This window comes from Thrips palmi, unplaced genomic scaffold, assembly GCF_012932325.1.
Source record: "Thrips palmi isolate BJ-2018 unplaced genomic scaffold, TpBJ-2018v1 HiC_scaffold_1, whole genome shotgun sequence".
NCBI lineage: Eukaryota > Metazoa > Arthropoda > Insecta > Thysanoptera > Thripidae > Thrips > Thrips palmi.
Genome location: NW_023144620.1, coordinates 6976100 through 6992295, shown reverse-complemented (window position 1 = coordinate 6992295; position 16196 = coordinate 6976100). Strand labels below are relative to the sequence as shown.

Genomic DNA, 16196 nt, shown 5'->3' with positions numbered 1-16196 from the left:
AGGGGGCATTGAACAGTGGAAAGGCAATATCGTCAAGAATCGTGACTCTTCGACATGCTCTGAAAGGGAAAAAAAGCAAACAACATTTTTTGTGGATGACCTGACTTTAAAGTTGGGATCGTTGAAAAGAATTAATTTCTACGTTTTTGTAGGCTTCGAAAAAAAATTGGGTGTGCAAATGTTATTAACCACACAGCGCAGGAACATGTTGATTCATTTGTTTTAAATCCTCTTTCCAGAGCATAAGCGTCAAGTGTAAATCGTTTCCGCCTGAAAATGGGCGCGAAAATGCTTCCACCCCTTGTGCGTGCGCCAGTGCGCGCGTCCCTTGAAGGAGCCCCGCGGACCGACCGGGCCCGGCCAAGCCCGGCCAAGCCCGACCGCGCAAGGTGCAGGTAATTGGGATTAACGGTAATCCGCGTGAGGAGTGCGAGACGTCAGAACGATGAATATGCATGCCGGCATGATGATGAGACTTGCCGACCCGGCCCTGCCCTGCCCTGCCAAGCCGCGCTGTGCCGCCACGCCTGGCCTCGCGGGGCTACATCCAACGCCACACGAGATGATATTCACTGGAGATTCAGAAAAGAAAAGTGTGAGCAAAGTCTTGGGCTAATCCGTTGCCCTGCAATTCATTTTGACGCCGTTCGGTTTTCCATGCCGGTTCTGGTTTTCGGCAGACACCCGAAACAACACCGGCAGCACACTGCAAGGGTGCAGGCGCCAGCCATCGATGCACGGCTGCCAATCAAGGCGAATAATGCATTCGGCCGCGCTTTGCTGCTTGCTGCTTTGCCGGCCGGGGCCGCGTGATAGCCGTGCGACTGGGGAAAACGGGAGAGGGGGGGAGAGGGGGATGAGATGTCGGCCGGAGAGGCAATCCTAGCGCAGCCACTTGGAGATGGGGCTCAGCAGCGGCCCCGGCCCGACCTCCTCACTGCTCGCACGAATCGATAAGGATTTGCCGGATTGCACGCCCCCCCCCCCCCAGCCCCCAACCCTTTTCAACACGGAGAGGTAGGCAACTTAACATAAAGCCCACATGCTGGCCCGTAATGGTAGTGGAAGGTAGGCAACCCAACACACCCTCACAGCCGCACCGCACCAGAACTCAACTGGAGGCGTCTCAACTCAACCAGTGTGACACATCTCCTTAGGCTCTACCCATAAGGCCTCGCCTTAAGCTCGTATTTTTATTTAGTCGTTTTAATCGATTTCTTTTTGGTGCAAGGAACTTAGACTGCCAAACAGCGGCGTTGGCTGTGATGCCAACTGAGATGAAGAGTTTAAGATGAAAGTGAGTCAGCCTAGTTATCAAGGAATAGGGAGTGAAAAAGAACGGGAGTTGCTTGCTTCAATATTTATTGATATTCTTGTGATTAAAAAAACGAAAACATCACAAAGAAGAACAACCGTTCGTTCATCCATCAGAACAAATTTGTTACACGTGCGAAGCAATCTGGAGTAACAGTTCAATCTAAGGAGCTGACGATGCTACACACATACATGTAGTTTTCTCTAAGTATTGACATTGAAAGAGTGCATAGGCATTTTCACACCATATTCTGTAAATTTAAGTGCTCAGTAAACATATGTATGCATAGAATTATAGAATGCAAATTAACAGTGCATCTTGAAACATAGTGGACAGATAGAGGCCAGAAGACCCAAATTACAATGTACACTATACACGATTGTTAAAAAAAAGCTTACCTACAATTTTAGTAAGAATCATATATTTAATTGACAAATGGCCTCTTTCTGGTGTGTCTCCACTTTCACAACCAACAATTTTATTGTTGCTTATTCTCTTGAACACTGGACTTCACATTCCTTAGGAATGAACAGGGCCACAATGGCACATCATCTGTGATTTTTCACAATGTAAGGTGCACCCACCAGGGGTCCAACAACACTTAGATTGAGAAATTTAAAAAAAGGTTGTGAAAGTTGGTATAACTTGTACAAAGATTTCCAAATGTGTACAAGTTGGAAAATTGTAAAGGATGAAGACTACACTACATTTGCAGATGAGTCCAGCTTCTTTGGGCAAGCCAAAATGTGCACTGTATTTATGTTCAGTTTCAATTTTACATGGAAAATTGGAAAGACTTTGAAACATAAAGGAACAAAAATAGGTAACAGCATCACCAAAATAATCAGGCTAAATAAATATTAAATAACATCTTTCTAACAATAATACTTCACAATCTAGCACAAAAATTAATAAAGAAAGAAAAGGTATTTACAGAGGACAAATTTCAAATCAACCTTGGATGAAGTCAACTCAGAAGTTTCAATGTAAAAAAACACACACGATTTGGCATAACAGTCGAAAGCTGCTCAAATTCATCTTAGCATAATCAGACTTGAAAGGTTGAAATGTTTCACTTTAAATTTTCAGACAACCTTACACAAGAACAAAACTAACCTCAAGAATATTTGAAAAAAACATAAACGAATTTCATAGTAAATAGAACAGAGAGCTTACTTTGAATAACCACAGTTAATTCAAACCTGGAAATAATTATGATAAACAGCAACACTGAAGCAGAAACTGGCATGGGCAGACCAAAATGAACAGAACTGTACACAAAATGGCTAAAAAGAGCATAATTATTATTTAAAAAGAAAAGAAAACATGTCTTTTAACAGCACAGCACGTGTGACATCGTTAGAAAAACTTGCAGATAGAAAGCTACATAATTCCTTGAGCAATTGAGCCACACACAAAATGGACAATTACAATAAGAGTATGGTTTGCTTAGCAAAATGAGTTAGAGAATTAACTTTGGACAAGGTGTTTTTAACCTTTCCTAGTTACAGGACTTATCAAAGTGAGGACCACAGACTGAAGCTAAACAGCAGATAAAACTTTTTGACTCGTTGCAGAAAATAAGTACATGTTATTCAGCATGTTTCAAAGGCCTTATCACTCCATACCAAACACTGGCAGGGGGTGAGAGTCACTAAAGAAAAATGCAATTGCCATTTTAGTCCTGCAGTCAGTTACAAAAAAGTTTTAGTTTCTAATATTTAACAAGTCTTTTCTTTTTCAAAAGGTTTTTGAAAATACCCAGAGTACATTGGTAACAAATATTGGCAGTCACAAATAAAAGCAAAGGTACTTGGTCAAGTGAAATAATGCAAACACCAAAACCATTTTCCATTTACTTCAATTTTAAACAAAAATGGCACCCCAACTAAGCGTTGAAAATTAGCACAAAGAGAAATGGCCAAATAAATTTACTTAATGTAAGGGATCTTCCATAAGACTTCTTTCTACCATCACTATTTTGTACAAAACTTCTACCATCGAAACAGTGCTTTCAGTGTTTCTGAGATTCTCTATATAATTAGTTTAAGGCAGAAGGCCAAAAGAAAAACATATAATTGAAAATTCATAAATTTTTCTTGTAGATAGTGGGCTTAATTTTACTTATCCATAAATGTTAAACGGATGAAGTGGCAAGTTGTTCCTAAATACATTCAATATGAGATATGTATATAGAAACACTTCCCTAACCTACATCTAGTGATTTGGAGCACATAACATGTAGACATTTTAGCCTTACTTCCAAAAGGGGCACACCTAATAAATAGATAATCAGTTACACTAAAACAACATGAAATATCAAAGCAGCACTGCTTCAAAGAGAAAAGTCTTTCTCTGTCCAAAAACTAGGACTGACATACACTGATAAATAACATTATTATAATTATTATTCAATTTCATGCACGTTGAACTTTAGTTGTTACTAACTGGAAGGCACAACACTCTCGAACTATTTTTTTCTCAATTAACTAATCTACAAACAATTAGCCTTCGAGAACAGATTCAGACAATGTGGCCCCACCCTATGACAAATTTCAGTCAAATCTATGAATTGGCAAGCCAAAACAACAAACTATCTCTCTACGAATGTACCTCAACAGAAGCACACATCACAACACAACATATCAAGCAACTTGTCCAGTCAGTTGAAGTTGACAAAGGTTTGAAGATGTGGCAATATGGCTAACATTTCGATGGCTCATTAGTAGTACAATTTTTAAGAATGTTTCAAGGTTGGGGAAGGGAAATATTAAATCTGATGGTAGTGAAACAATTTTAGTTCAATGAGGATAAAAATGGAATGTACTGATAAACAAATCTGGAATATGTCTAATCAAACAGTGGTTTGTCTTAAAAGACCAAGTTTGATGATACCTTGAACATTTCAAGAAGCACAAAGACAAGAAGGTGAAGTAATTCTACCCGCAAATACACCTTGGAATGTGCTAGCTTTAAATATTGCCATTCTAAAAAAGATATTGCCATAGACTCAGAGTATTCTTAGCTTGTAATAAAGGTAATGAACTAGATACAAATTTTAGAGAGCCGCTTTAACATTGTGTACTTTTGGTACTTGAGCATACTTGAGACATACACAGTAGGTTTAAGCTATACTCAGAAACCACAATTTGAGGAAGATAATTTTTGATAAAACATCAATCCAGTCATAAAAACGTCACTAAAAATGTGTCATTCCAATTTGTCAGTCCAACAGAATGTTTAATGAATAGAAATAGCGATAACATCTGTGCCATTATTTGCCCATTAATCCACCATAGTCCATCATTTTTACCTTTCAAAATGTCACAAAGCATAAAGACTAAATTTACAACAATTAATATCAAGAGATATCAATATAAAATGAGTAAGTTCAGGCAGAAAACATGATGAGTAAATAACAGACTTGTAGTTGCATCTGGTTGGAAGAAGGAAGCTGAAGCAAAATCCCATTGAAAGCGACCTGTGAGAGACAAGAAAAGAAAAATTAACGCTGGCTCATGTAATAAGCTCATGTTAAAAATTAGGGCATGAACTAAGGCCAAGCATTTACCTGGGTGAAATTCAAGAAGTTGATGCTTTCCTGGGGCGATAAATAGAACAGAAAGACAAAAGAAATATTATGCCAATATTGTATAAAATCTCCTCCAATGCTATGTGCAATCACAATCCTCACAGGTATGAATAATTGGCACTTTGAAATATTTTAAAGAGAAACATAACATTATTTGCACACAACTGCACTAAAGTAAGCTAGAGGTGTGTTTTGTTCAGTCACTGTCATTCAGTTTGACTAGAAACAATTTTAACAGGGTATCTTGGGTATACCGTAATCATTGTCATACAAAACACAAAAGTCACATAAAATTAAAGCCACAATGAGTATTCAACATTCAAGTGCACCGGTAGAATCAAAATACAGAGTAAAAATAGAAAATGCCAGCGTTGTATAAAAACACCTTGCAGGTACATAGATTAGTCTGTTTGTGAGAATAAAATGCAGAACATAAGCAGAATAAAACATGCTGTTGTAGGAATGTCACATCCAGCATTTGAGACTGAAAGTATGCTAAATTTTAAGCAGCAATGCTCGGCCTAGCAAAATAATCATTGTCAATATTTTGCCATACAGTGAGTACCAAGACAACCTCAATCACCCTGGTTAGAGAATAACATAAGAATGTGTTAAAATGAAATCACAGATATAAAATAAGGAAATCACCTAGTGTGAGTATACAAATACATACATACTCAATATTTTGCATACACGCTTTTAGATAGATAGATATAGACACTTAATTGTAGTCATGCACATTAATTTGGAATGCTATCATCTATAAATTCTGACAATATGTAACTATCTTTGGCATTTGCAGATTGGTCTCTACACATTCATGCAGGGCTTCCTTCTGGCACATTAATCACAACATCTGACTCAGGCTCAGGTTCTTCCTGTGCAATGAGAGAAGCAGTACCATTGCCATTGCCAATGATGTAACCATTTGCTTGACAATTGGCTGTGATTAGATGGTTATCTGTAACTGTGATGTGCGTTTCAGTTGCTGGAGTTGTTGGAGATGCAGCACCTGAGCCGGTGGCTGATGCTACTCCAGAGCCAACTGAACCAGCAGGAACTCCTGTCCCAGATCCAGCAGCACTAGCTGTACTCGAATGATTGCAATTACCATGCATTGCTTCAAGAGCCCGATACAAAAGCAAAAAGTCGTCTTGAGATTTCCAAATGCCTGGATGCCTATTGTGGTAAAGCTTTGCATACATATACACATCAGCATGATTCTCATAGTCCAGCTGCTTTGTCAATGTTGTCAGGCAGCAAAAGATAGAGGCTTCAGTGCCTCCCACACGATCCATCACAATTATGGGTCCATTTTGATAGTCCAAATGCCATTCTTGTACTATTCTTAGCAGCTCAGCCATAGACGATAAAGGAATACAGTTATGAGGCCATTCTGGGCACTGTATAATGCGAACAGGGAGCTCATAGTCATCTTGCATTGATTGCACAATGAAGTCTCGTGTTTGGTAGCCAACATGTTCACTTTCTGATATGAATTTTACTTTGTAGTTTTCGGCATCGAGTTCCGCATCTGCAGTGGGCCAGAACGGTCCAAACCCTTCATCAACATTGCAGCTTGACAAAGTTACAATAGTTTGTGCATTATGATCCCAAACCATTTGCCAGAAATCCTGGATAGTAGATTCAAAAGGATGCTGAGTAAGGATAAACTCTTTAAGCTTGTTGAAACCGGGCAGCCAACTTCCATTGATGTAATCACTTCCGTCCACTCCTGGTTTGGGGGTCAAGTGAACTCTGGCATTCTCCACAGGAACCAAATCCTGGGCCCGATTTTTAGGTTGGTTAATGGGCTTGCTAGCAGAGACTAAGTTGAAGTCTTTTGGTTGAAAACTTGTGACTAAACGGAATTGAGTCTCTAAGAGCGTTTCGCGCTTCTCACTTCCAGACTCTCCTCCGTCTCCTGATGCTTGAAGACTAAGCAAGTACCTTGACAGGTAAGCTTGATTTATGTTTGTTTCACCACTGTCAATTGCTTCTAACAAGGCATCATGAATAAATATATACTGCTCCTCAGTTTGCACAAGGAAGTTTCGCTGAGATCTTATATGACGCAAGTATCCAGCAATATTTACTTCTCCTTTGCTGCGAATTTGCCGAAGCATCGCATCCAGTACAATGTAAGTGCCTGTTCGACCTACACCAGCACTGCAGTGCACAACGATGGGGCCTGCATCTGAGGGATTAGCTGCTGCTGATTTCTTGACAAAGTTTAAAATTGGTAAGGGATGATCTGGAGTCCCATGGTCAGGCCAGTTAGTATAATGATATTGAAAGACAATTCTCTCAGTAGAGCTATGCTTCTTCTTCTTCACTTTCAAATGGCGAATTATCATTGTCCTGACAGTATATGTTGCCATAATGTCCTCCTTTATTAACTTGACAGAAATCATCCCGTACGTTTCAGATCCTTCTCCTGGCCAGTACATGTCACATTTTCTGCGTCCACGCTCAACCAAGTTTGTAATCATAACAATTACAGCAACTCTCTGCTCCCAGACCATACGCCAAAAACACTCAAACGTAGTAGGGAGAGGACCTTGGGTTCCAATGTATGCTTGAGCTCTGTGGTATCCATCAATGTAATTAGCATTAATATAATCAAAAGAGCGTTTCTGGCCTGGGATCGGAAGCAGTTGAACTCTACTGTGATCATAAGCTAAAATATTTAGATAGCGATTTTTAGCCTTGTTGTCATCATGTTGAGATATATCTGTGCTGTAATCTTCTTGGGGACGAGCGGCTTGAATCTCATCATATTCCTTACTGAAGCCTATATCTCCATCGGCATGAAGTTCAGCAACATGTTTTGCAAACAAGTCAACTGGTACAGATGTTTTCATACCACTTTCTTCAGTCTGGGCATCCCAGTCGATTAAAGTAGGAGGTGGCGCACGGGGAGGATCATCCAAGTAATAGTAGCTCGCGTGAAAACATTTTTTCCAGATTACACAGGCTGCAGTCGCAAGACAAAGGGCAACAATAACAGCGACTAGGCCAACAACAATTCCTGCTCCAAAGTCAGTTTGGCCATGGGCATTAGAGTGAAGCATCATAGTATTACAGTTTTCTTCAAGATAAACTTTCCGAGGCTCTGAGAATGCTCCCCGTAATACTTCCTGGGGGTCCACAACACTTTTGGAAGCACCTCGAAGTTTCACTTCGTACATGGTACTGGTCAGCAGGTCAGGAATAGAAACATTGTATTCCAGAACATCAGTTTCCCCGTCCAGAGCAAATTCATCAAAATTCCAGTCCTTTTCACTTCGATAAGAAACAAAGTACTGATCAATGGTGGTAAAGTTGACGGGTCGTCGCCAGCGTAGCAGAAGAGAGTTTTGAGATTGGCAGGCGGCATTGAGGATTTCTGGAGCACTTGGACTGCATATGTCGGTGCGGTTCTCCACCGCGTCGGACGGGGCCCCTTCCTGGTTTTGGGAGGCGTAGGCCTTGACCCACACCTTGTAGGCCGTGTTGGGCTTGAGGCCCTGCGCCTCGTACTCCACCGGTGACTGCGTCGCCGGGTCGGTCAGGGAGAAGCTGAGGCTGCTGGTGCGGTTGTCGTGCAGCAGGTAGATGCGGTAGCCCTCCACCACGCCCACCTGGGGGCGCGCCCAGGACAGCTTCATCGAGGTGCAGGAGGAGCGGGCCACGGTCAGGTTGAGGGGTTCGCTGGGCACCAGGGCCAGGCCGGGGCTAGGGAGCGTACCGAGGTCTGCCGCATCCTGGGCGCCGCTCCACCCCAGCAGAGCGGCCAGACACGCCCAAAACACGGCCCGGGCCGGGACCCACGGGCCCCGCGGCCCCGCGGACGACATGACCGCCGTCTCTGAGCTCGAGCTCCCTGCTCGTCCCCGTCCCGTCCACGGCGGCCGCGGCGAGGCGAGGCGAGGCGACGAGGCTTTCTGCTGGCGCTTCAGGCACCTTGTCCGCAGGGCTCGGGCGTCGGCTCGGGGCGGTGCCGGGGGGGAAGCACCATATTTGCAGACGACGGCACACTTCACGGGGCAACACAGGAAGCCGCAGCAGTCCACGATTTGGCAAAGTATTCGCTCCTAGACACAAATTGCTTACTTTCCATCGTTCTCACTTATCAATCACTCAACAAACCGCCATATTGATCTGGCGAGGCGACCATTTGTCCGTCCGGACCGGCAACCTCCTCGCAGCTGTCAAAGTGGCGAGGAGGCTGTCAAAACAAACAGAAAACTGCAATCAATACGTTTGAACTGCCCCCCTGCTGCCAGCAATTGTCTTCTGTATTCAATTTTCAACATAATTTTTTATATTCGTGGATGATTATTTCCTGAACCCTTTGTCTTATAGAGGCCTCCCAACAGCGGGACAAGTCGCTGTCGACAAGCTGTGTTGGCCAAGCTGCTCACAGCCTTGTGGAAATCGTCATCGTCAAGACTGGCCGAACCGTCGTCTGTTTCTCACCAGGCGTGTTTCTGTTTACTTGCACATTTTCATTTTAAAAGTCTTAATTAGCGACTTTATTTTATTTGACACTACAAGAGATCAATTATTATCTAAAAATGAACCCTTCAATGTCACTTGATGACAATGATCAGATGAAATCGGTAAGTGAATTTGTGTTTCTTTGGCTGCTAAGTCCGCTAACCTCTGAATGGCTGTAGCTATCTTCATTCATATTTATCCCATTGAGTTTAACCAATATCCTTTCTTTGCGATACAGTTCAAAGACTTCTTATCATCGTATAACAAACTTTCGGAGCTATGCTTCACTGACTGTATTTGGGACTTCACCACTAGGAGTGTGAAGCCCGCTGAGGTAACTTCTCTTTTTCCAATCATGAAGGTACATGTGTCTTGCAGATATGCCAGTTTATAGAAGTTCTTGTTTGTGTTTTGACAGGATCAATGTTCCCAGAACTGCCTGGAGAAGTACATGAAGATGAACCAACGAATTTCTCAGCGCTTTGCGGAGTATCAAATGATTGCCAACGAAAGTGCGATAGCAGCAGCCCAGAAAGTCGGTGGTGCTTCAAGTTGATCTATCTTTATCTAGTCTAGGATTGTTTTGAATTTTAAGCTGCTGTTAAGTTTATGTAGACCATCTATCATGTAGCTCCCACCTACCTCCATTTTTTGTATGGTTTTAATTGAGTTTCTGTCATTGAGTTTGTATCATTCATTCTAAACCCATCTGCTTCAAGGTGTTGCACAATGTAGCACTTGTTTATTTTCAACCGTACGATTTTCTGTGAAATTTAATGCTGAGTGTACCAGCTACCAAAACCTAAGATTACATTCCGCAAGTTTATAGAACCAATTGGACCTGTGATTCCCATCAGTGGTCCCTTCCAGGGCCCAGCTGGCGCCTCACTGTCGCAGTCAACCCTTCTGTGTATGAACAGTTTGGATATGAAAGAAAGCTGCTCTCACTTTATTTATTTTTTATTATCCTTTCTTTTTTATTCTACATCCCTCTGGCATTACATAGTCAGCACTTAAAATGTGTTTCTCAGGGATTATTGAGAAACTGAAAGTACAGAAGGCAATAGTACAGAAAATGTCATCATTTGTTGAATGAAATAGGATGAAAAGAAAATAGTATGAAGAATGTATGTACATGAATGAGTGTTGTTGGGAAAGGAGAAAGAGAAGATTAATCCTAAGTTTGAAGAAGACAATGTGAAGGTCAGTGAAAGCCAACCAACCATCAGCAAACAGTAGTACAATGCCGTAGGATTTATTTTTTTCAACAAAATGCGTTTATGATTTTAAATTTTGGAATCAAGTGTACCTGATCCGGTAACTCTTCCAACTCACGTCAAAGCGAACTAAAAACACTGCACGTAGCTGGGGGGCTGCCTTAAGACCCAACGGCTTCCGGGCTGCTCACTGTAAGGCAAGGCCATGTGACCCTGGCTCACTGGGGCTCGGACAGCAGCTTGGCGTCGCGCTGCACCTGCCGCCGCCGGCACCAGGTGCAGCAGGCGAGCACGACGGCGGCGAAGGCGAGGTTGATGAGGACGACGACGGCCATGATGATGAGCCAGTTCCAGGAGGCGGCCTTGACGGCGCGGTGCGCGGCTCGCTCCAGCTCCTCGCACTTGTTGTCCGGCAGCGGGGCGAGGGCGCGCAGCACGATGCGCCTCATCGCGCGCCCCGACGCCACGCTGCACCACTCGGCCGCCACGCGCTCGTAGCACTCGGACATCTTGTCCAGCAGCCTGCGCCGAAACATGGCCAAGAGCAGCCTGGAGCACGACGGACTCGAAGCGCCTCCGGGTAGGCAACCCACCCGCCTCGTCGGCCACGGTGGGTTGCCTACCCGCCGGGCGGTCCCAGGGCACTTCTATAGACCCTTTCAGTCTTCGCCGAGTGAAGAACAAAAGTAATCAAAAATCCAGGAACCACTAGGAACGTTCCTACTGGTTCCTGGCTTTTTGATTACTTTTGTTCTTCACTCGGCGAAGACTGAAAGGGTCTATTCATCGGACTGGCTGCGCGCTGTGCCGCCGCCATCCGTATTTCGCCTTGGAGTGCACCACCCTGGACGACGGGGCGGACGGGCCAGGCCAATCCAAGTCAAATCGCGACAATTATCCAGTGAGGAATGGGGCAAGTTGTCCGGCGGAGCGGGGCCAGTGAGTTACTCCGCTGGCCAGGAAGCAGCGGTCGGAAAGGGGTAGGGGGCGGGGGAGTCAGTCCGACGGGGACTTTTCTTTGGGCTGACTGCTGGCTGCGTTGGTACTTGGGCGGTCCAAGTCGGTAATGGAGTTGCGTGTCCGAAGTGGCGAGTGGCGGGTCTGGCCTGGTCTGGCTGACTGGTAGGTGGCGGTTGCGGCCCGGGGGCGTTGCGGCCTGGCGTACTCACTGGCAGGCCTGCGGGCTGGCCGTCCACCCCGTCTGCTGGGCACAGTTCCAAAAGGAAGTGGCTCTCGGCTGCCAGCACGGCCACTCAGCCGCCGCGTCTGCGTACCGCCGCCGCCGCCGCCCCAACAGCCAACACGACAATCAAATGAAGCTTTCATGCGGCCATGCGGCAGCGCAGCCGCGACGCGTCACACACAACGGCGCGACCGGCGGCGCACAGCAGCTGGAAGCGCCCATTGGCAAAAATAACAAAACGCGCGACCCTTTTCCCGGAAATATTTGCTCCAACAACAAAAGGGGGCGTTCCGAAAATGGGGCGTACCTGCCGATACGCCGGACTCGCCGCACAGCATGGCCCGCACCTTGACCAGGGCGCGCGCCACGCGCTGGTTCACGTCGGGCTCGGCGCCGCACGACTCGGCGTAGGTCCGGAGCGTCGACAGGCCCTCCGTCAAGAGGCTGGAAAGGGGGAGGGGGAGGGGCGGACAGGACAATACAGCAACTCGTCGCAACCCTTGGCGCCCTTGGCCGGGGCCGACCGTTTTGCATACAAAACATGAAAGAAACGGGCCGTGGTTTGAGCAGCGGTGCGCACAAACCCGTGTGCGTTGCACAGTGGGCCAGAAGAACGGCGCGCGCGGCCGAAACTCGAGACGCGTTTTGAGCTCCAGGGTGGCTTAACAACTCTCGAGCCGAACGTGTGACCCCGCCAATGGATTCCTCGTTCGGGGAGCAATCCATTGGTGGGGTCACACGATCGGTTCGAGCCCAATTTAGCGGCTCTGGAGCTCAAAACGCGTCTAACGTTTTGCCCTTACTGGCATGTGTCCGCCAGGGAGCGCTGCAGCGTGCCGGCGATCAGGTTCTCGGGGTTGGCGGCGTGCTTCCGCACCATGGCCACCGCCGCGGAGGACATGACGTCGTCGGTGCAGCCCTCGGACACCTGGGGATGGGATGACATGGGATGAGGAGCGCCACAGGTGACGTTGTAATTCCGCCAAGTTTCAGCGGTAATCCAGCGTGTAGCAACGCTGGTGGAAGTTGGAGCACGTACCCCCCCCCCCTTTCCCCCCCAGTAGGGCTCAAAACTCTCGTCGCCATGACACTGCTGTCCTGCACAGAGACAAGGGGGCTTGCGGCTCTGCGAGGACATCCCTCTTGAAATCTCCCCCCCCCCCCCAGTCTTGCACGCCGAGGGTAATTGTCCGGCGATCCCATTACGGACGGTGACTCGCCGAAAGTCCCAGTCTGGTCGGGCCGAGCTTGCTTGGCTCGCTTGGCTTGCTCTGGGCCCCACAGTGCACAGTGGCACGAGGCGGCCACCCAGTGACATTTACATTTCGTGGCCCACTTTGAACGCGTCGCTGTTTGCGAACGACACCCGGGGTTTGTCGCGGCGCGCCCCGGGGCGGGCCTGGGCGGGCCTGGGTGGATCCCTGCCCCGACCACCCACGACCCGCCGGCCGGGCTTTGATGAATGGGCTCGGAAAGGGAAAGTTCACGAGGCTTGCAGGGTTGCCTCCCGTCGGCCTTTCGGTTGCCTTTCGCTTGCCTCCCGTCGGCCTTTCGGTTGCCTTTCGCTTGCCTTTCGCTTGCCTTCCAGACGCACCTACCACCACCCCACCCGTGTTGGCTCTGCCGGGCCCTGCCGGGCTCTGGCCCTCCCTTCGTGAGTGCTTCCGAGAAAGCTTGGGCAAGCTTGGGGCCCTCTGTGTGTGCGAGCCGGAGTCCTTTGGCCTCCGCTCTCACTAGTGTGCGAGCTAGTGTGTGCGTGCGTGTGTACTCTGCGCGCGCGTTTTCATCATTTTTACTATTTTTTCCCGCGCGCTCCGATGGGGGAAAATATCTGACATTCCCCGCTGCTTTCCCTAGGCCGCCGCGGGCTGTTTGTGGAGCAAATCGTTCGGACAGGACTCGGATCCCATCCCCAGTCTCTCGGCGAATGCCGCGTGGAGGCCTCTGCTCTGCGCTCGACCCGGCCGGAGCGAACCTGAAACCCGCGTGCGCCAAAGATTCCTACATAATTTGATTTCTACGAGAGAGTTGTTCCCCGAGATGAGGAGATGAAGCGACTTTCCAACCCAGTCGCCGCCCATTTGAGGAAACTAGCGAGGAATTCAGCGGCGGTGCGCCGGCGAGGCGGCCGAAAGGCGAAGCAGCCGAGCGGTTCGGAACATCGGTTCGCCGCTCTGTCTCTCTCGCACCCTTACGAGGAGCCCCACGAGAGCGACAGAGACGAACGACTCTTCTGAATTGCTCGGCAGGGAAGCGAAGCCTCTCGCTCCGAACCGCATTGTGGCAAGGCGGCGGGGCGAGGCGGGCGGCGAGGCGGCAGCGGGCGGCAGTGTCGACGAGACGGAGACGGGACTCCTCCCTAAGTCGTCTTACGCAGTGAAAAGAGCCTCGACTCGCACGGCTGTCGCGGCGCCCTGCGCCACCGAGCGCTTCCGGAGACGCGTTTCGTCGCTCTGTCTCTCTCGCACCCCTCCTACCCTCCAGGACGCCCTGCGAGCCCTGCGAGTGTGACGGAGACGAAGCCACTCTTCGGAATCGGAGGCCAAGTTGATTGTGATGGCGACTGGGGGCGTGATGTCGATGACGTACCACGTGGGCGCCGACCTGAAGCCAGGGCAGCGCGGCCAGAGGCATGGCCCTGCTTTTGGCAGTGGGTCGCGCTGACCTTGACGCCCTCGACGGCCTTGGCGACACGTCGGCGACCTTGGCACCCTGGACGGCCTTGGCGACGGCCCCGGGCCACCCACACTTGACTGATTCCCAACAGCCCTTGTCTCTCCTGTCCTCTCCGGTCTCTCCACTAGTTTCCCTGCTGCCCACCACGCCCACCACTGGCGCCACCAGCGCGTATTGTCACCCTCATCCCCCGCCAGCCCCCGCCTCTCCGACGGCCACTGCCTTGTGCAAGTCGACAAGAGGGAACGCGGGCCGGGCTGCCGGGGCGCGGCACGCCAAAGTCTTCTCAAGGCCACCGTGCCTGGGGTGCCTGGCAGCCGTGTACTCGTGTACTCCGTCCTCAGCCTGCAACAACTCAGTTTGCGCGGCGTTCTTCTGCGGCGCCGTCCGTGCGCGTCGTCGCCGCCCCTGGGACGCCGCGCGGGGCGGAGACAGCCGCGGGGCCCACCCGGCCTGGATTAGCCAGACAGAGTGTCAGCGAGAGAAAAGAAAATCAAAACATGAGGGAGGCTGGGCTCGCACCCGCGCCCCGCGCTCGCCCGCGCTCACGTCAGCGAGAGTGACATATTGATGGGTGTTTGTTCGCGCCATGTTTGCAGGCGCGGATACGCCGTCGACGGCCCACGCCGCCGAGGCCCGCGCCTTGGCCGTGGCCGAGGCCACCGCAGCTGACGGAGCTGACTGCGCGCCCGGTGACGCGTCAGCACAGCGCCGGCCTCGGCCACGACCGCCGCGGTCGCTGGGGAAAGGCATTGGCAGGAAGATCATCCCTCATTGCCTCGGTCCCGCGGCCTACGTCCCGGGCCTGCGTCCCGGCGGGCTTTGGGGACACCCCCGAGGCAAAATACTGATGACGCTGATCTTCATTCGGCCCCGGTCCAGAAAGAGACAGAGAGGCCTGACCCTGGCACCATCGGCCCATCGGCCTGCGGGCCTAAATACGAACGTCACAGGCCGTCCGGCCGGCAGGCCTTTTAAGTCCCTGCGGCCGGCCGGACGGCTGACATGTCCTCTGAGCGGCGGCAAGGGCGGCCTGGCTGGCCTGGCCGGCCTCGCCGAGGTGTGTGTCTGACTGTATGTGTGCGATTGGGGCTGCGGCATGGCTAGGCGGTTGACATGGGCAGACTGGGCCGGCCCAGCCCCGCGACAGTGAAGCTGTCCGTTCAGGAAACAGTGGTAATCAAAGAAGCATCCCCTCCCTGTGGTTCTGAACCATTTCCAGCGAGCGACCCAAAAAGCCGGAATTTAGCGGCCCTAAGCTCGACCCCGAATATTTATTTCGAGATCACTCTACCTCGAAACTCCCTCTCGCAGGAACCCTACCACGAGTTCCCGCCCTTTTTCTTCGCGGCCGTGGCGAGGACGAGGCGGCGACAAAAGAGATGGACACTTTGAGACGCAGACGATGGAAGGCTGGAGTTGGCCGTTGAACCCCCGACGGGACGGCAGCGCGGCGGCATGGAGTCTCACTGCGACATCCAAGTTAATGAGCCGCGGCCGGCAAAGGGCCTCGCCATCGCCAGCCTCGCCAGCCTCGCCAGCCCTGCGGAACACAAGGCGGTGGAGGCAGGACGCGGTGCCGGCGCGGTGCCACCGCGATTGGCTCGGTGGGGCCGAGCCGGCCGAGTGCCGGTGTGGCCTGATGGCGCCTGATGGACGTCTGAGCGCCGCGACGCGCCGCGACGCGAACCGCCGAGGTGACACGCTGACACACAGCAGCGCGGCCAGCAG

At 49.5% G+C, this 16196-nt stretch overlaps 3 protein-coding genes across 3 annotated transcripts; 1 reads left to right on the top strand and 2 right to left on the bottom strand.

Moving 5' to 3' along the window:
- Nucleotides 1–1345: 1345 nt before the first annotated feature.
- On the bottom strand, nt 1346–9147 carry LOC117645018 (tyrosine-protein phosphatase 99A-like). Its single transcript, XM_034384894.1, has 2 exons — nt 4887–9147; nt 1346–4796 (listed from the first exon to the last, which is right to left on the bottom strand). The coding sequence occupies exon 1, from the start codon at nt 8744–8746 to the stop codon at nt 5726–5728; it is 3021 nt and encodes a 1006-aa protein (XP_034240785.1). The 5' UTR covers nt 8747–9147; the 3' UTR covers nt 1346–4796; nt 4887–5725.
- Nucleotides 9148–9289: 142 nt separating this feature from the next.
- On the top strand, nt 9290–10336 carry LOC117645049 (mitochondrial import inner membrane translocase subunit Tim9-like). Its single transcript, XM_034384947.1, has 3 exons — nt 9290–9511; nt 9628–9723; nt 9808–10336. The coding sequence occupies exons 1-3, from the start codon at nt 9467–9469 to the stop codon at nt 9943–9945; spliced, it is 279 nt and encodes a 92-aa protein (XP_034240838.1). The 5' UTR covers nt 9290–9466; the 3' UTR covers nt 9946–10336.
- A 1626-nt stretch (nt 10337–11962) lies between these two features.
- LOC117643467 lies at nt 11963–15975 on the bottom strand. Its single transcript, XM_034382393.1, has 3 exons — nt 15789–15975; nt 12593–12717; nt 11963–12233 (listed from the first exon to the last, which is right to left on the bottom strand). The coding sequence occupies exons 2-3, from the start codon at nt 12688–12690 to the stop codon at nt 11963–11965; spliced, it is 369 nt and encodes a 122-aa protein (XP_034238284.1). The 5' UTR covers nt 12691–12717; nt 15789–15975.
- Nucleotides 15976–16196: the final 221 nt, after the last annotated feature.